The sequence below is a fragment of the Drosophila montana genome, unplaced genomic scaffold (genome assembly GCF_035044405.1).
Source record: "Drosophila montana isolate Dmon_TW-CO22-7 unplaced genomic scaffold, ASM3504440v1 contig_1964_1, whole genome shotgun sequence".
Classification (NCBI taxonomy): domain Eukaryota; kingdom Metazoa; phylum Arthropoda; class Insecta; order Diptera; family Drosophilidae; genus Drosophila; species Drosophila montana.
Window position 1 is genome coordinate 126,744 of NW_026996881.1, and position 18,927 is coordinate 145,670.

At 39.4% G+C, this 18,927-nt stretch overlaps 4 protein-coding genes and 1 long non-coding RNA gene across 6 annotated transcripts; 4 read left to right on the forward strand and 1 right to left on the reverse strand.

Annotated features, from left to right (window-relative positions):
• Positions 1-1,201: 1,201 nt before the first annotated feature.
• Axud1 (AXIN1 up-regulated 1) lies at positions 1,202-6,566 on the reverse strand. The gene is made up of 3 exons (XM_064679151.1): positions 6,152-6,566; positions 3,013-5,038; positions 1,202-2,221 (listed from the first exon to the last, which is right to left on the reverse strand). Exons 2-3 carry the CDS (start codon positions 4,957-4,959, stop codon positions 1,550-1,552), a joined length of 2,619 nt encoding a protein of 872 aa, XP_064535221.1. The 5' UTR covers positions 4,960-5,038; positions 6,152-6,566; the 3' UTR covers positions 1,202-1,549.
• On the forward strand, positions 6,317-6,863 carry LOC135426154 (uncharacterized). Its single transcript, XR_010435851.1, has 3 exons — positions 6,317-6,458; positions 6,520-6,769; positions 6,831-6,863. It is a non-coding gene; the product is annotated as an uncharacterized LOC135426154 (long non-coding RNA).
• A 944-nt stretch (positions 6,864-7,807) lies between these two features.
• On the forward strand, positions 7,808-13,281 carry LOC135426153 (ras-related protein Rab5). 2 transcript variants are annotated; one of them, XM_064679153.1, is made up of 5 exons: positions 7,808-8,098; positions 11,901-12,328; positions 12,470-12,590; positions 12,939-13,107; positions 13,174-13,281. In XM_064679153.1, the coding sequence occupies exons 2-5, from the start codon at positions 12,063-12,065 to the stop codon at positions 13,266-13,268; spliced, it is 651 nt and encodes a 216-aa protein (XP_064535223.1). In that variant the 5' UTR covers positions 7,808-8,098; positions 11,901-12,062; the 3' UTR covers positions 13,269-13,281. The 2 variants fall into 2 exon arrangements, with proteins under 2 accessions (XP_064535223.1, XP_064535224.1); XM_064679154.1 differs by lacking the exon at positions 7,808-8,098 and adding an exon at positions 8,130-8,145.
• Positions 13,282-15,659: 2,378 nt separating this feature from the next.
• LOC135426149 (ras-related protein Rab5-like) lies at positions 15,660-16,711 on the forward strand. The gene is made up of 4 exons (XM_064679149.1): positions 15,660-16,169; positions 16,229-16,337; positions 16,399-16,567; positions 16,624-16,711. The coding sequence occupies exons 1-4, from the start codon at positions 15,910-15,912 to the stop codon at positions 16,701-16,703; spliced, it is 618 nt and encodes a 205-aa protein (XP_064535219.1). The 5' UTR covers positions 15,660-15,909; the 3' UTR covers positions 16,704-16,711.
• An 863-nt stretch (positions 16,712-17,574) lies between these two features.
• LOC135426091 (ras-related protein Rab-5A-like) lies at positions 17,575-18,675 on the forward strand. The gene is made up of 4 exons (XM_064679080.1): positions 17,575-17,828; positions 17,879-17,999; positions 18,085-18,253; positions 18,317-18,675. The coding sequence occupies exons 1-4, from the start codon at positions 17,605-17,607 to the stop codon at positions 18,472-18,474; spliced, it is 672 nt and encodes a 223-aa protein (XP_064535150.1). The 5' UTR covers positions 17,575-17,604; the 3' UTR covers positions 18,475-18,675.
• Positions 18,676-18,927: the final 252 nt, after the last annotated feature.

Consider the following 18,927-nt stretch of genomic DNA (forward strand, 5'->3'; position numbering starts at 1 on the left):
TCGGTAAATTCCACTCGCATGTGTGGAAAAATCGCGAAAAAACGTTTGTATGAAACTTTTTTGTTTACCATCCGATCTCAATTCCAAAGATCTTTGTTCAAATTCATTTGGGAGGTGCCTCACACTTTTCAAAAAATGTATATCTCCAGGGTGGAAATGGGGGTCAAAGATTTGGTGAGTGACGTTCATTTCCAACGATCTATATGAAATATCATTTGAGACGTCTTTTACATTTTTCGCAAAATCAAAGCTAGGCTTTAAGTTTTTTACGATTTGCTTCAAACTTATTTTCAAAGCTCAACATAAGAACTTAATGAATACGTGTTGCAGCGATTTGGGAAATTTCACCCGCAACAGTGGAAAATTGGCGGAATCGGCTTAAAACTAATTATCAAAGATCTTTGAGAGAATTTATTTTAAACGTACCACGGGCACCACCCTCTATTATCCTATATGGACATAGGTCAAATTTTCCCAGCCCCATAACTCGGTCAAATCTCATCCGATTTCCACGATGTGTGTTCCACATTCATATTTTTTAGCTATTTAACAGATATAAGAATATTAAATGCATAATATATAATTAATATTCCACAGCTAATGACGTCAAGACGTGAAGATAAAAAATTAATGAAAAAAAATATAAGTGTTTATATTTTGTATTCAATATTTATTTAAATAATTGCATTTACTTTTTACTTTTGTTAAGTTCATTTTACGTTGTTTTTTTTTTTTCTTGTTTTATTTATTTATTTTTTTATAGCTGTTATTACGTTGCATATACATAAATATTACTAATTCATGTCTAATATATATTTGTTGTTTTTTGTTGCTGCCGTTATTGGTTCATTAATGCTAATCTGCTAAGGTCAAATCAAGAACTTAAGAACTAAATGAATACTTAACGCAGACAGCATAAGCAACAGGAAAATAATAGGAAATCATCAAAAAAAAAGCAAGGAAAGCGACAATATTAAAATTAATTTACGACATTTTTAAATAAAGTAAATGCAACACAATAAATTAGTTGATAACTAAATCTGATTTAACAAAAAATTATATTTGAAATTAATTAGTAGTTAATCAATTTTTTCATGAATTGTTCAAGGCTCAGCTGGATTAAATTCGTTGAAACAACGCTAGACGTGAAGGGGGGGAAGTAGCAGGTGATTTTCTCAATTGGAATACATAATTGCCAAAGTAAATATATTAGTTGATATATTGTTGAGAAAAATATAAGATCCAAAGCTAATCAACGAAGTGACTAAATTACAATGTGTACTTAAGACTAATTAGAATTACAACAATTAAAACTGATTTATACAAGGCGAGCATGCATTTAACATATATGCACATATATATATGGACGCCTGCCGCCACTGAAGTAGGGTACGTCCGAAATGACGAGGCGACCGGCACACGGCTGTGCCTGGCCAGAAACAAATGATAGATCCTCGACATGGATTTTGATTCCATCGCTGCCACTTAAACAATATTAAGTCTTCTGCTGTGTAAAATTGCTATAAAAACTATGCCGGAGGCCGTCGCTTCAGTTGCTGCTGCTTGACAAAGACTCGGCTACGCTGGCGCTGGCATCCAGTGGCTGGCGCGGCTGCGGCGTTGTGGACACGCTTAGTATTTGTTTGTTCTGCTGCTGCTCAACAACGGCCACAATGGGCGTCGGATTGATGAGCGGCGGCGGCAGCTCCTCGAACGTCATGCAGCTACGCTGCGTCTCCTCCACAATGGGCGGCGTGTCAATTGAATCGATGGTGCTGGTGGGGTTTGTGGCGCCGCTGCTGCTACTATTGCTGCTGCTGCTGCTGCTGTTGCGCACAGAGGTATAGCTCTCGGAAACGGCCACCAAAGCGACGGTGGTATTACGATTATGCTGCAATAGATCATTGATCTGCGAGATGCGCGACGAACTGCCAATGGGCGCATTCAGGCTAATAAAGTCGACCGGGCCACTGCCGCTGCCGAGCCGTGCCAGGCCCGTGGCGCAGCTGCTGGCCGTTATGGATATGCTGCTGTTGGTATTCAGGGATGCGGCGGTAGTTTCTAACGCATTCGCGTGCTGATATTGCGTAGCATTCGAGGCGGTGGTGGTGGCATTGCCAAACGGCGGCACAGACGGCACAGCACACGAACTGAACGCGCCGGGTGACGCAATGCCGCCGGATGAAGTGGTCGTCTGTTGATAGGCGGTGTAGGGATTTAGCTGAAAAGACACACAAAGCACACAAATTTAATAAAGTCTAATCATTTTCTATAGATGGGGAGCTGATGTCTGATGTCTCTAGCAGCATAATTAGCTATGCACATTGTAAAAAACTTGTTCTGCTTAGCGATTCGCGTGGGACCTAAGACCTAATCCTTGAAGGAGATCATCAGATTCGGGACAACAAGTTGTACTAAGGGTCTTAAGGCCCACTGTCGGCAGTAAAAGAAATTTAAATTAATTTCGAGAATGCAAACAAATTTTACGATCAAGAGTAATATGAGAATATGTCTTATACGATTCGTGCGCTTTGCAGACATGGATATCAATCTTGAAGCATTGGGGAAACTTAGCTTCATCAAAGCTTGAAAGTCAGAAATCGCCTGTACCCTATCGTAGCCCTATAGGTGACCTTCAGTAAGTCCAAGTCCAATATATTAATTCTCTTTCCAAGCTGACCATTATTTTCTATTTCTACAGTACAACTGCAACAAAAGCCCATCAGTTGATAGCTATTTTTAGAGAAAGTTTCTTTAGGCTATCGTTAAATAGAAATGTTTTAAATTAGATTAGAGAGGCGAGAAAAGTAGGCAAGCATTTACAAAAGAAGAGGGCATCTCTGCAGGTGTTCTGATTTGCTTTCTCAAACCTTCGCCTTTAAATTAAATAAAAGCCACATTTCTTCAAAGAGCAATAATACGATTTTATAAAGATTTTACAGTGGCAAAAACAGGGCGAATTCTTGTCCCCATTTTTATATCTGAGGCACTTTAATTCCGGGTTACACTTACCTGGGCGCTACCATAGCTGAGAGTCTGATGAAAGGTGGGCGTTAGCAGCTCACCGTACGAGGGCGTGGCATTGCTACCGCTGGCAAAGAGGCCCGAGTCGAGGCTGTCCAGCTGCGGATAGCTGGCGGCATAGTTAGACTGCTGCGCCGTGCCACTGTTCGAGCCGGGGGAAGCAGTCGACTGTGGAGTCTGTTGTTGCTGGTAGTAGCTGACGCTCGTCTCGGGCGTGTACGCTGGCGAGGCATAGCCGGAGCTGTAGTTGGACTGCGGCTGCATGAAGAAGCAGTGTGAGGCGGCGGCGGCGGCAGCGGCAACAGCTGTGACGCCAGGGCTGCTGCTGCCAGAGGCGCTGCTGCCATAGACCAAGCCACCATTGCCACCATTCGCGGTCGGCGGTCCCTGGCTCTGGCGCTGCTCCATGTCCAGCCGCATGACGGTGTGTATGTAATGCGTGCGCACGCGCGTCGGATTGAACTCGACGCGGCCGACAGTGTTGCCGCAGGCCTCGCGCGTGCAGCCGCAGGGGAACATGGCGCGATCAACTTGGCACTTGATGCCCGCCTGGCTGCAGGCGCACGTCTCCGGGTCGCAGAACTCGCGACACGAGCAGCCGCACACCTCGCGGGAATTGCGTATGTCCCGGCAGTCGATCTTCTCGTTGGCATCGATCTTACGCACACCGGCGGCTTTCAGCAGGGCACGCCGCTGCTTGGGTGTCACCGGCTGCAGGAAGCCATTGGAGCCATCGTCCGCATCGGAGCCGCTGCCCTCGCTCAGGTAATCCTCTTCGGATTCCTCGCTGTCATCGCTGCTGGAGCCACGCACTTGCAGCTGTTGCTGCTCCTGATTTTGGTTGCGATGCGCTCGCCTCAGCTCCGCCGCATGCTCGGCCAGCGTCATGGTCTTGAAAGCAATATGCCTGGCGCCCATGCCCAGCGTACAGCCGCCAGCGGTAGGCACACAGCTGAAACCCTGCTGCCTGGGAAAGTAGTAGACCTTAACGCTGTCAAAGTTAATACAACGCTTCGAGCGTTTCTGTGTGCTGGAGCAGCAACTGACACCGCTGCTCAAGTCGGGCCCCAGAGCCAATTCCATGGCATCATCATCTAGGCGCCGCTTCAGATTCGAGCGCAGCGGTTTCGGCACGCTCGTGGTTGTTGTGGTTGCTGTTGTTCCCATTGTGTTGTGTCTATCGTTTTCACTGCCCAATCCTGAATCGGAGCCACCGTCGCTACGCAGCTCCTCCTCTTTGGTCTTTGTGGGCGGCTTGGCTGCAGCTACCGCTGAGCTACTGCAGCCTGGAGTGGGCACAATGAGGCTTCTACTGCTGCCAGTGGCCTCCGAGGATGGCGTGTCCAGTTTGAGCCACAGCAAATCACCGCTAGTCTCGGCCGCCTCCTCTTCCTCTTCGTTGTCCTCCTCGCGTCGAAGCGGCTGCGTAAAGTCGTCTATCGCCAGTGGATCCTCGGATACGTTATCCGAGGCCAGCGATGAATTGAGCTCATTGTCGCTCAGAACAATAATCTCATTGTTAGGAAAATTCTCTAGCTCCAAAAACTGTTCGTCCAGGTCATCGTCATCCTCATCCGCCAGTGTCACCGGCTCGTGCGCAAAGTCCGCCAGCTCATCGTCTAGCTGCAGCTGAAGCGGCAGCACAATTTTCGTCTTGGCCGCATGCACCTTGGATGCATCGATAATCGAGGTTTTTATTTGACGCTCAATGTCATCATCATCGAGCTGCTGGTCCGACGCCTGCTCCAGCGCCTGCAGCTGCTGCTCCAACACCAACTCCTTCGGCGGCTCCGACCTTGCACCGCCGCTGCTGCTGGTGCTGACGCCTTCAATGTCGCCGTTTACGCTAGTTGTGCTGCCAAACATTGTCCCATTGCTGGCATTTTTCTGTATGTACGTGAAAATCTTTTTGATAGGACGGAACATGCTTTTCATGGCCGCCCGCAGAGGCTCACCCAGCTGCAGTTCAGTTCTTTAGCCTCCTAGTTAAAAGCGGCTGCTGCGTCTGTTCCATCTGCACAAAAGAAAAATAGAGAATAAGCTTGTGAGTAAAGTGATTAAATTATAAAAATCATGCAGAGAAAAGAACTAACAGCGAAACAATGAAAGCTGCGCTTCGCCAGCACCTTTTAATGCCCCGTTGAACTTCTGTTTTACAAAATTAATTATCGTGTTTTATAAATTTGTAGATTAATTTTTATGAATTCCATACACAATATTGTTTTTAAACAATGAAAATTAATTAAACGCGATTATTTAATTTAAAGATCTATTCCTGTTTCTTATCTATTCTCAGGTTTTGCTTGGATCAGAAAACAAACACATATATCATAGAAATGCCAAGCATATATTTATCATAAATTTAGTTCGCATATTTTTGCGGAGTACTCTAACTTTGAATCCAGAAGTTAAAATATTCAAAAACTCAGGAGTCATTTTACAAAAAGAACAATTTTAATTTCAAATATGTCAAATTTAAATTTTTCTAGTATTAAATCTCTCGAGCAATTTCTAAGGGAAGCATTCGCTTAAAAGTCATGACAAAGAAAATTACAAGAAATCCATATTTTGAAATATAGTTTAAATTGTTTCATATAAAATTGTTGATTATTTCAAGTCGTCTTGTTGTGATTTTATTTTTTAGTATTTATACAAATATAAATTAATGGTACAACATTATTTAGTTCTGAATAGATTTAAGGCGTTTTAATTTGCGAACGACCACTGTTCTGATCAGTCAGTCCGTAGCAACAGTTTTCACCTACGTGAAATTACAATTCCAGCCTAAATAATCGTTTTATAATCGTGGTCAGATCAACAAAAGAAGCTCTCGTTGCGTTTCCTTTTGTCCGAGTCTGTATGTCGTATATGGAATTGTGTGTGGCAGGCGCGTTTGGGAAAATTCTGGTGCAGGTACGTGTGTATGCGACGGGCACGCCTAGACCGCCACGTGCAAACGAACCCAGGATTTGTGTGCAGATTTAAAAATGCAATTTTTCCTAATATACGCAGCTGTGTATATGCAACAGCTTGTGGCAAATGTAATTAATTGAAATCGAAGGAGAAGAAAATAACCGAGAAACAGTAATAACAATTTAAGCTAAAGCAAAATCAATAATTTGCGCACCTTTTATCCGATTATTCAGTGCAGTGCGCTTTGATTACGCTTTTCCGGGACACTTGACGCGAATTTGCAAACTCCTTTTTCGAATTTGCGTTGCAGCTGTGAAAACTGCGACGGAACGGGGCGACCGCAGTGTATGTGTGTGTGTGCGAGTGTTCGTGTGTTTGTGTGTACGAGCAAAGGAGGCGCAGCGCATAGATCACAAATATTAATGGTTGCGTGTGTGTGTGTGTGTGTGTGCTGGGGGGTTCGCAACAGGATGCTGTTTATGTCTGTTAAGTGAAAAATTCACTTTTATTGAGTCTGCACGGTAATTGGCCCGAATATCTGCCGAAAAGCTTTAATTATTTAATCAAATCCTGCGTTTTTAGAATCTCGATTGACGTTTTCACTTCTCCTCTCGCAATGTTATTACCATTTACTGCCATTCACAAAATACTCAATACAATAATGTGGCCAAATAAGCCGAAATACCAAAAATACCAACTTAAGCACAAAACTTGCGGCAATGACGTAGTTGGTCATAGATGACATAAAACCAAATAACACTGATTGATTGCACGCCACGTAAAGTCAAAGGATGGTCTTGTCATCGATAGCTGGTCGGTTAGATTAGAGAAGGTAAGAATAGAATAAGTAGATCACATGAGACATATTTATTCACAAAAAAATTTACTTTTAGATAGTATGTAAGGTTGAGATTAAGAAGAAAAGAGTAGAGTTGATTTTTGTTGTCCGCAATTTTATCGTTAGTATATAATGTATCCATTGACGGCCACTTTATGCGGAATGCAACACTTACCGATTCTCCGCCGATAGTCGACACTGATGTTACTTTCAATTAATAACCGATTAACTAGTGATTTTAAATGTGGATGCTCGGTGTACGTTACACTTGTTGCAGGTGTTAGGGATTGTGTCAGACTGAATCTGACGAAAAACTATAGCTCCTGAAAAATAAAAATTCAAGAAGAGCAGAAGAATTATATACATATACAAAAAGGATAAAAACTTGTACCACTAATATAAAAATGTGAAAACGGCATAAAAAAATACATATTTATTCCAAATTTCGAGCCCTTATTTTTTAGTTTCTGACATCGACAAGTTTACACAGAAGAACATATGATTTATAATTAAGTCATGAAATTTGTATTTTGCCAAATATAATAATATAAAATTCCCCAAACATGCCAGTTTCGTCAGAAAAACGTGCTAATTAAAAAGTTTTTTGTTGTTTTAGCTTTCTCTTTAGAGCCTTACATAAAAAATAAAGATCAGCCCTTTGGATTTGGTTCACGTTCTCTTAAAAATTATAGTTTTAGAAGTCTTTCAGTAATTGCCTCATTGTGCTTAGCGCTTAGTATACCCTGTTTCGTAACGCGGGAGAGACCAAGGTCTCGGGTCCAACAGAAGACATTTCCGCTATAACACTTAGCTTGGGATTCTCGGTATTAAAAAAGTATTTCCTCACAACGCTAAAGTTTTCGCTTGGCTAGAGGTAGCACTGATTCGATCTTTTTTGCAAAAATCGATTCGTATACATCGGAATTCCCGGCAATGAAACATCGAGTAACCATCGGCCTACATCGTTGCAACCAACACCGATTGTCCGATGTTTTCTTACATCACTAAAAAAATTGTAAGTGGATTCAAGTTCAGCAATAATCAAGGCAATATTTGCAAAAAAACAGAGTGGTAAAAGCAATAATATTTGTGGACTGCATCCAAAAACAAAGCAGCAACTGAAATACTGCAAGTCACATCTGAGAATTAATGCAACGCCACAAAATTAACAAAAACAAGACCTGAAATTGCTGAGAGTCGTGGGGACAGAGTCAGTCGCTGTCTATCTCTGTCTGCGTGCGTTTGTTTCCAAGTTCCCGTGGCTGTGCTACGTTCAAAAACGCAAATAAGAAATCGTAAATCACAGACAAATACAAACAAAGAGTGAGTGGCAGCAGAAAAGTGTGCAAAAAATTACAGCTACAATTAAAGTGCGTAACAATAAGAGAGAACAGACAAGTGCATGCAAAGGGCGCTGTTGTTTTTCCATTAATTAAGAAAGTTGTGTAAAATTTTTCATGTCCACCATTACAATCGTCATCGATAGCTGGCACTGAGCGGAGAAAAAGAGAGCGCGAGCAGCAATCAATTCGCCCCACAAAACACACACAGAAATACTGCTGCTCAGCGAGAGTGAGTAAGCGAGCGCGATAGCTGGCCCTGAAATTGGGTGCGTTGCATGCGAAAGCGTGTGACAAAGCAAGATAGCACGAGTTGTGTTGGTGCTTAACTGCAGCGCACAGTGGCAACGAATAGCGCAATAAATGTGCGCGCTTGTTTTGCATGATAACCGAAGGGCAATATAGCTGTGAATAATACAATTACAGGTGCGCGACAGTGAGAGGCCCAGACTAGTAATCAGTAATCGGCAAAGCATTGTTACTCTTAGCCAGTTTACCTTATTCTTTGTTCTTTCGCTTTTTGCGTCTTTAAATATGGAGCTCTTTCTGCGATTGGGTATGTATGTGTGTGTGTGTGTGTCTGCGGATTTATCTACAATCGTCGCTTATCGTTATGCCAGCTTCAACGCCCCTGCTTCATGACGCCCTCCTCTAAAGTATCAACCATGCCAAGAGCAAAAGTCTGAAGCCTGTTTAATGTAAACAAAATCGCTATTTTTTATTTTCTTTGTTTATGTATCCGCCTTTTTATGCGCTTTTATTAAAGCTGACGCTGTGGAAATTCGACAAAAATCTGTCGACAGTTTGAGGCAAACTCACTAATGTTGAGAGTATTTATAATTTTTGTATATTTTCTGGTGCTCTAAACATATTTCAAATAATTACGCACAGAAGTTTATGTTACACTTGTTGAACTTTGCTGACACTATGCTTGTTTTTTTAAATAGATGCGTTCTAAGAGTTGGCAATAATCAGAGGAATATTTAAACATAATAATAATAAGAATAACAGCATAAATACGTTTTGCTCGATTCACGAACTGCCTAAAACCGATCTCAAAATAATAATGATTGTACTCTTTTTAAGTAAATGGCTCTGGTTTTATTGTGTGCGATAGTAGCGCTCTCTCCTACCCTTTGCCTATGGTTCTCTCTTTGTATTGTGTGTGTGTGCCAGCCGTTCGGTTTTCTGTGTGAATGACGCATCGTCAGCTGTTTGAGTGTTGCCTACGGTAATTTCCTGTACCGTTGTTTTATATTTTATTGAATTTTCCTCGAAAGGGTCGCGCGCTGCTATTGTTTTCCGTTCGTTTGCGGATGTCAATGTACAGGTTTTATTTTATTTGTGGTACGATCGAAACTAAATCTTAAAATTTATAATATTCAATGTTATTTAAATGTTTTTGAACAGAATTTTGACGCCAGCTGTTGGAATTTCCGCTCTTATTTGCTTAAAGCATTTATCAATATTGTTTATTTAATTTACAATATTTGCTCTTTTAAGTCATGTGATATTTTGATTAATTTAAATCTAAAGCGATTTGGCAGCTGTGTGAGACAAAAACGACTCGAATAATGTGCCTTCAATACAATTGTGATAAAATGCAACGAAGTTATAACAAAGTGAAATTTTTTAACTTGTGCCAACCGAGAGAGAGAGAGAGCAAAAAATAACGACACTCACGTTCATGCATTTGACATAAGTTTGTGTGTGTAAGTCGTGCTTGACAACTTATTTCTTCTCTGTGTATGTGTGTGCACTTTGCTCCAAAGCGCCAAAACCTCAAATGGCGTACAATAGAAAACGCAAAATGTTAATGCAGCAGTTTTTTCTACAGCGACTTGTGTCGACGTCGTTGCTGTCGCCTGCATAGTTGTAAAGTTGCTTTGGCTCTTGAGGGGCACGTTAATTTAATAATGCAACAATAACGATATGCGGTGCGTTTCACTTTCTCTGCACTGCTTCCTGCCAGCTTGCTAAACGCTCGCGCCTGTCAACTGTATAATTAATTTTGAATTGATTTTCATCGCGCTCTGTTGTCGCCTAGTCCACCCGTCACTACCCGCGCCTGCAACTACCCTCTGGTACATATTCGCTTCCAGCTTGTTCTCATCACAGCGAGATCCGTTTTTCAAGCTCTCTTCCAAAGCTGTTGCTGTTGTCTGGCACTCTGGCAACAGATTTCTCTGTTCAGTTTATCATTGTGCTGTTAATTAATTGTGTAGACGCTGACGCGCAAAATGTGAATGTTAATGTATTCTACGTGGGAGTTAACATACATACGTATATGTCCAAATGTAACGAATCGATTAAACGTAAAACGCAGCATTCCTGAACCGCAACATTCTTGCTGGGGTTGCTTGGCATTTATTGAACTCTTCGTGGCATGCAGAATGATTCATTTACAACATGTATTTATAACTATGCTGTGAAGGTTTCTCCGGTGTTGTTCTCGTTATCACAGTGTGCATTCCCTTTCCCTTCGTTCAGTTGGCAACGCAGACAAGCGGAATCTATGCTCCACTGAGAGTGAAAATCTCGTGCTCGGTTACTTTAGCAAACATTTGACAATATGCTCATTAGTCATTATTATATCTAAATTCCATATTTTATGAGCTTATGGTCCATTAATTTACGAGAATTTAGTATTATTTCTGTAGTAGCCAAAGCGAGCAAATTTTTGACTATATATATATAATGTGAGTAAAGCAGATAAGATAGACCTTCCACTGATAATAGCTTACATTTGTCTGAGTTTGTGTTTTCTTCCACAAAAAGTAAAATTTAACCAGATAAACAAAGCGGTTAAACCCTTTATTTGTTTGCTTCCAAAGCACAGACATTCACACGAGAAAACAATAATTGCGCCTAAACATTTTTAAGGTTTCGCCTTTTTGTTGCGCGTGTTTGAAGTATTTTTAGTAGTTCCCCTAGTTGCTAGTGGATTGTGTTGTTGTTGTGATTATCACAATTTGCAAATGACTAGGTGTGTGTGTGTGTGTGTGTGTTTGACGCTGACACTGACACGCAAGCATTTCTTTACCACACATTCTTGACCTTGAACCTAGTCGCGCAATTAGCGTATAGTAGATTTAAGCTATTCAAAAGTACGCTATATCTACACATGTGCATTAATTTATAGATTTGTTCCAGCATTTTATGTGCGATAAGATTCCGACCTTGTCCCGGTCTTGAAGAGAGTGAAAACTGGTTCTATAGTAAAATAAAATATACGTACGCTTGTGTATTTCTATGTGCACTTGTATTAGTGAGCTTTTGCTTGAAAAGCTTCCTCCCTTAAGGCTTTTTTGTCTGCACTGATTGGAGCTTAGGCAGGCTCCTCGTTTGTGTGCTGTGTACGTGATCCTATGGAGAAAGAGACTCTTATTCTATATTATTTAAAACTCCATTTGAGAGAAAAAACGAACTCGTTGCTGTCATGTATGCATATCTGTACACTAATCTGTCTATGTGGCGCTTTTTTATATTTTTATTTTTGAAACGTTGGCTTGAAATTCATGTCCTCTGATATACTCGTACGTCGGCAGTTTTAATGGGGCGTTTCTGCTTTGATACTCTCAGATGCTCTCACTCTCTGTAACCGCAACGATAATACGTTATATACGATATGGGATGTTATGCGTGTACGACATGTTTAATTAATTTCCATTATCGCTGATGCAAATATAGGCGCCGCGCGGCCGATGGGCCAATGACGTGGAAAGCGTTTTTATCAGCAGTCGCAGAATTCTTACAAATCATGCATTATACATTCTTTTCTTTAGATTATACACAGACACAGGCGCTGACAGAGCTAGAGAGGCAGCGAGATTGAGAAAAGAGAATCGCTTTTGACCGTCCGCAACTCATCAACAAATCTCACATCAAACGTTTTTGTAAGTTAGAACAGCAGCAGCAGCAACAACAACAACACCAACAACACAAAAATGGCAACAACACCACGCAGCGGGGGGTCCGGCTCCGGAGCCGCACAGCGTCCCAATGGAACCTCTCAGAATAAAAGCTGCCAATTCAAATTGGTGCTACTCGGTGAATCGGCAGTGGGAAAATCGTCGTTGGTGCTGCGCTTTGTCAAGGGCCAGTTCCATGAATATCAAGAGAGCACGATAGGTGCGGCTTTTCTGACACAAACCATATGCATAGAGGATACTGTGGTGAAGTTTGAGATCTGGGATACAGCCGGCCAGGAGCGGTAAGTGCAAGAAGAATGCATACGTTAAAGTTCAAGTTAATTATAACATTAATGTTGCGACGAATGTCACGAATAATGTTAATGTTAATCGGAATGTTAATCCTAATGTCAATATCATTAATGTTAATGTTTCTTTTCCAGGTATCACAGCTTAGCTCCTATGTATTATAGAGGTGCGCAGGCCGCCATCGTTGTCTATGACATACAGAATCAGGACAGTTTTCAGCGTGCAAAAACCTGGGTCAAGGAACTGCATAAACAAGTGAGTAAACAATCCCATTCTTCAGCCCAGCGCTCCAGCTTGGTTAACTTGGGGCTCACGGCGAACGTGCTGAATGTTCTCATAAATCTAATTGAAATTGTTTTGTTTATTAATGTTATTTATTTGATGAACTGAAGCATTGCGTCGAGCATTGAACTCATTCATAATTTCCGGCATTTTATACGCCTCATTACATTTATTAAAGTCTTGCCCCGTCGAAGGTTTTTCGTAGACTAAAGTCCATAACTTGTTGCGTTTTCATAATGTTAATAATTAATTAAAATATAATATTTACAAGTTTTTATTTAATAAATAAAAATAAATATGGTTTTCAATTATATTTTTCAGGCCTCACCGAACATTGTCATTGCGTTGGCTGGCAATAAGGCGGATTTGTCGAACATTCGCGTTGTGGAGTTCGATGAGGCGAAGCAATATGCAGAGGAGAATGGCTTGTTGTTCATGGAAACCTCTGCGAAGACGGGCATGAATGTCAATGATATTTTCTTGGCAATTGGTAAGTGATGAACTCTGACAGAATAAAATCAATATGTTTAACGACATCAATTATTTTGAATTGCAGCCAAGAAACTACCCAAGAACGACAACAATCAAGGATCTGTTATAAAGCCAAATGGAAACGAACCAACTCAAACGACGAACAACTGCTGCAAGTGATGTCCCTTTGTAGGTGTGTGTGTGTGTGTGCGCCCTTCAGCGAAATTGATTGGATCGTATATAATTTCTTTTTAAATTGGTTGCTTTTTGTCATTGCAGAAAATAAAATTTCCAACGAGAGATTTGAAAAGTTTATGCTGATAATTATAAATAAAAAATTATTTAAAATTTAAAAAACTAAAGCCGGCTCATAGGGGCAAACAATTTAATTTTCATAATTGATGATGATGATAATGATGAAAGGAAAAAAAAAAAACAAAACAAAACCATAAAGATAATATTAATTATAAATTAAATTAAATGGAAACAAAAACAACAAAACGTAAAAGCAAAAAGTTAGTTTAAATAAATACACATAGCCCCGTTAACACCAAGCGAAAATGTATCAGAAACATAAACAAAAACAAAAAACAAATTGCGCTCTTATAATATTTCTATCTCTGGTCCCATAGTTCATAACCGCCACTTAGAGAGCTCCTTCAATTTCATCTCAAGCAAATGCGAAACTTTTCTAAAAAAAACGCATTTTGAATAAAATAAAAGTAAACCTAACGAAGCGGATTAATTAATTCAAGAGTACACGTCGTATCGTAGAAACGTTTCAAATTGAATTGTATAAAAAAGTGAAACATAGGAAAGATTCTAAGAAAGTTGATAAAGTTTCAATATTTCATGTATGTTTGAGAAACCATATGGGTGTCGAAGCCAGAGAAATTCCAGTTGCAGTCGTTTTCAGCAGCGTTCCAATAAAGAATAAAATAAAAAAATAAGTAAAACCGAAGATCAGTTCACTTTTGGTTCAGTTCAGATCAGATCAGTAGTTGAAGATTTGCTCGTCCTCGATCTGTGGCAATGTGTGTGCCTATCCGGCTGTCAAAAAGCTGCGATGGGCACGTGTGATAGTTGCAATTTATATAAATTATATATATATACACATATGAAAAATGAAAATCCAAAAAAAAAAAACAAAAAGCGAATGAAAATAAGTAAAGAAAAAAGAAAAATGAAAGAAATTATTCATAGTTATAAATTTTTTGGTTCCATTTACGTTTAGCTACTTTTTGTTTGTTTGTTAATTTCACATTCTAGCAACAATCAAAGATTTAATGCTATCCCTAACTTTAAAACTAATTATCGTAAACACATAAGCTTACATCTTAAATAGTATGCAAACAAAGGATGTTGTTTAAGCGGATAAAGTGAAGTTGTCAACAAGAGAAAACCATAAATTAAACCTTGCAAAATACTTTACCATAAGTTCACATTTGTTTACTTTTGTCCACAAATCGTATTTGAATTTTTTTTTATCTACTTACTATAAAACTCAACCAGCGATCAACCAAGCAAAAGCAACAAAAAAACAACAATTAAATGAAAAAAAAAAAAAAAATTATGAATCAGCGTGTGAGAAGAACCGACGCCTAAAAGCTGTGTGTATTTTTCCAATTTATAATTTTTATGTTGTATGTATGTATTTAAATAAAACATTTATAATAAAAATCGTATATATATACATATATAAAAATCGAAACAACATTTTATGGAAATATTTTAAAATTGTAAATATTTTAAAATTGATTCCATTAACCGCTGCAGTTCATGGACTCAAATCTGATACCCTTTGGAAATATATAAAGAGTTAGTTCGAAGAGCATATATTTTCCACGTGAAATTATTTATATTTATTATTTTGTGCATCTTAAGCATTCTTCTAAAACAATATTTTTTAAAAATTAAACTGTTCTCGCTCTATAAAAAAAAAAAAAAACTATGCCCGTTCAAAGGAAAAGTCTAAAATTCACATAAAATAGTTTTTCTTATTAAAAAAACAAAGCGAATCTTTGGGTTCGGATTTAGAACGGCTTAATTACTAACAATCGACATCAGGTTTACAAAGCTTTGCCTCTCCCAAAGTATTTTTTATATCCTGAACCCATTAAAAATGGGTAGAAAGGGTATAATGTATTTGTGCAAATGTATGTAACAGGCAGAAGGAAGCATCCCCGACCCCATAAAGAATATATATATTCTTAATCAGCATCAACAGCCGAGTCGATCTAGCCAAGTCCTTCTGTCTGTCCGTCCGTCCGTATGTATAAACGCAAGGATCTCAGAACCTATAAGAGCTAGAGACTTGAAATTTTGGCTGTAGGTCCTCCTAGTGCCCGCGCAGATCGAGTTTGTTTCCGATATTCGATAACCTGTCCCGTTTCCAAGTAACCGATAAAAATCGATATCGAAATCCTGTTTTTTGAGCAATTTTGGCAAATAATATGAGCTAAAATCACCAAACTTGCCATGTAGCTTCTAGAATTGTATATATATATCAAGTATTTTTCATTATATACCTATCTCCTGTCGGAAGAAGACGGTTCAGGGTGGACTAGAACCTCTTACTTGTGTTTTTCTAATCTAATAAACTTAAAAAAAATATAAATGTTAAGAACACACTCATTTGGAATGCGATTAGGCATTCGTTCTATGGAGAGTCGGAGCTGTACTGATTCAGGATTTGTCATCCGGCAATTTGATTGTGATATTTTAGGAACAAAGACCTTTAATGAGGATGCACTTTCCTAGCTAATACAGTCCGCGAGGTGAATTTAGTTGCTATTGGTTGGTCCGCAAACGAGCTCTACAAATGAGAAGAGCAAAGGTACAATTGCGCCATAATAGGGGCGATGCGGCAACTAGACGTAGGGAGACCATGCACTGGCTGATAAAGCGATACAAGCTGGTTATCTTGGGCGCTGCGACGGTGGGCAAGTCATCCCTGGTTTCCCACTATACCCAGGGCAGCTATCTGCATGTTAAGGAAAACACGCTCGTTGCCGCATTTTCCAGCATCTACCTGGACAAGTCCTTGAAATTAGATACCTGGGAAGTGGCTGGCGAGGAACGGTTGGTATACACTTCTTTCAAGTCAAGTGAAATGATTAAAATACTTCAGTTACGGGCAGCTGGCATAGTTTGGCGCATATGTATTATAAGGGTGCCCAGGCAGCGCTTGTGGTCTACGATGTGCAGGATCAGGATAGTTTTGTCTGCGCCAAGGAGTGGATCAAAAAGGTTTGTACACTCACAAATCATATTGAAACTCTCGGAATATCAATAACAATATGTGCTTTAGCTAGCCCCGGACCTGGTTATTGCCATAGCCGCCAATAAGGTGGATTTGTGGGACGATTTGTGCGTCCCTTCTGACGAAGTCAAATACTATGCTCAAAGAAAGGGATATATATTCATGGAAACCTCGGCCAAAACGGGCCAAAATGTTTATGAAATTTTTGCCGCAGTCGGTGAGAATATTTACAAATTTTCAAAGCTACAAGTTTTAAAATTGTTTGAGTTTTAGCTGAAAAACTTCAAGCTAGAAAAAGTCCTGAGCCGTTAAACGTAAGATCAGGTGAATGTTGCGGATGTGGAATACTATAAACCGGAATTCCAAAATGGATTAGCTGGTCATATTTTTTCAAAAGATGGTTTGGGAATGGGAAAAATAAACTAATTTCGATAGATAAGTTGTATAAAAGGTTAACAAATTTTAATTTGTATTAATTAAATTGCTCTATTGAAAAATTAAACGAACCAACGAATTTGTTTGTTTAGCCGCCTTTATATTAAAACATATTATATTCAATAGTTAAATGCTATAGTTATAGATACAACGAACTTTATTGCAACTATAAAGAACTAGAGTTTCTTATCGATCACATACATATGTCGGTGGGTATTCGGACTATGATTATTTGATCCGATTCAAGGTTCGAGCCAACTCCTTGATTTAAAGTTTGATTAACTTAACTGTTTTTTTACCTCGATTTTCCAAGAATTATTTGTTAAGTTTTTTAATTTTTGGTTTTGATCAAAAATGATTTATTCAAGATAAAATATACGACTTCACTGACATTGCGGATAAACGAAAATATGCATGTACTTACTTTGTCGAGCTGAAAATGTTTAATCGGGACCCCTATATAGGTCATTGTTTTCGTCAAACCTCAGAGGGCAGACCTTACTCAATTATGTCGATAACGCATTGAATCACGCAGAACCATAACCATGGGCGTAGCCAGGATATCTTAACTTGTTGACAGCTGTCCCCTTCGCTACGCCCATGACCCTAACTGAGTAAAGGCCCCTCTAAAATTCATGCCTCAGCTGTTGGGAGTTTTCTTATCAGTGCGGGGGAAGCTGTTCGATCTGCTCCCTCTCGCTACGCCCATGACCATAGCCGAGAATAGGCTTCTGTGAGATTCATACCTCAGCTATATATGGATTTTCTTCCACGATGTTTAGTTGAACACATTGAAGCGGAAAGTACAGACCTGGCAGCATGAAACGATTGTCAACCTTCAGACCGAAAGCCAAGTTTCAGATTATGATGTTGGGTAATGCGGCCGTGGGAAAATCCTCCCTACTTCAGCGCTTCATATCAGATGCGTCGCCGACAATATCGCAGCCGATGGCAACAATTGGCGCAGAATTCAAGGTGAAAAGAGTCTGCCTAGTCGATGGGGTCGTCAGGCTGAAAATCTGGGATACTTCCGGTCAGGAACGGTAAGTTCTTCAGACTTAAATAGATCATTTGGTATCTAATTATCAAATAGATTTAAGGACTTGCTACGCACGTATTATGATCGTTGTAATGGGGCTGTCATTGTATACGATATTCAGAATCGCGAGAGCTACGAACATGCTCAGGCATGGGTGACAGAGCTCAGAGAAAAAGTATGTCCAGAAATAGCAAATTGTGAGTGGATTTTTATAGAAATCTTACTAATATATATTGCGATACTGCACCACACTTTTTAAGATTTCGCGAGAGCTGGTGCTTGTTTTAGCTGGCAATAAGGCGGATATGGACATAATACGTGAGGTCACAAAGTTTGAAGCCGAAGAATATGCTACACACCATAATTTGATATTCCTGGAAACGTCTTCGGTGAACGGCATGAATGTCAACATCTGTTTCACGGAAATGGGTACGTTATCAAATGTTTATTCAACGTCTATATTGCGAATTTCTAATGTACATATATGCACAGCTAAGGCGCTATATGCACAGCGAAACCAGAGTCAAAAGGGGAAAAAAAGCTCAAATTTAAAGGAAACAACATTAAATGAACATGACGAAAAAGAAGAGATAAAACCGAGTTTTTTCAATTGCTTTGGATCGCATAGCAATGCCTCAAAGTCAACTTAAACGGAAAAAGTTGCTTGGCTTCGTCTTTTTGAATTTCACTCGAAATTTGAATTTTGGCGGTCAAATTTCAACATGTTAAGTTGGCTGCGCCTGAGCCAGAATGTTCCTAAAATCAAACAAGAAAAACTTACCTCTCGGAGAATCAAAAAAATATGGTTGTTATTAACTCATTCTATTTTTTATTTGGAAATTATAACTCGAAATAATTAGTACACACTAAATGTAGTTTTGGTTACATTTTTGTTACTCTTGCATTTAATTGTATAATAAAGTATTGTATATATGTATATATATATATTTTTTTTTTTTTACTACTTGATTTCTGTTTATAAGAATAATATTTGTTGTATTGTATAATTTTTCATATTCTTGTATGAAGAGTCAAAGTTTTTGAGTAGGTTTTTGAAAAACAATAAATCATAGCGAGAGTTATATACTAACTTACTACAAGGC

Excerpts from the sequence above, each read along its gene's own strand:
- Axud1 (XM_064679151.1), bottom strand. The coding sequence starts at position 4,959 with ATGAAAAGCATGTTCCGTCCTATCAAAAAGATTTTCACGTACATACAG. Across the intron at positions 2,222-3,012 it reads TCAGCTATGGTAGCGCCCAG|CTAAATCCCTACACCGCCTA; the intron begins GTAAGTGTAACC and ends GTGTCTTTTCAG.
- LOC135426153 (XM_064679153.1), top strand. The coding sequence starts at position 12,063 with ATGGCAACAACACCACGCAGCGGGGGGTCCGGCTCCGGAGCCGCACAG. Across the intron at positions 12,591-12,938 it reads TCAAGGAACTGCATAAACAA|GCCTCACCGAACATTGTCAT; the intron begins GTGAGTAAACAA and ends TATATTTTTCAG. Across the intron at positions 13,108-13,173 it reads TGATATTTTCTTGGCAATTG|CCAAGAAACTACCCAAGAAC; the intron begins GTAAGTGATGAA and ends TTTGAATTGCAG.
- LOC135426149 (XM_064679149.1), top strand. The coding sequence starts at position 15,910 with ATGAGAAGAGCAAAGGTACAATTGCGCCATAATAGGGGCGATGCGGCA. Across the intron at positions 16,338-16,398 it reads CCAAGGAGTGGATCAAAAAG|CTAGCCCCGGACCTGGTTAT; the intron begins GTTTGTACACTC and ends TATGTGCTTTAG. Across the intron at positions 16,568-16,623 it reads TGAAATTTTTGCCGCAGTCG|CTGAAAAACTTCAAGCTAGA; the intron begins GTGAGAATATTT and ends TTTGAGTTTTAG.
- LOC135426091 (XM_064679080.1), top strand. The coding sequence starts at position 17,605 with ATGAAACGATTGTCAACCTTCAGACCGAAAGCCAAGTTTCAGATTATG. Across the intron at positions 18,000-18,084 it reads TGACAGAGCTCAGAGAAAAA|ATTTCGCGAGAGCTGGTGCT; the intron begins GTATGTCCAGAA and ends ACACTTTTTAAG. Across the intron at positions 18,254-18,316 it reads CATCTGTTTCACGGAAATGG|CTAAGGCGCTATATGCACAG; the intron begins GTACGTTATCAA and ends ATATATGCACAG.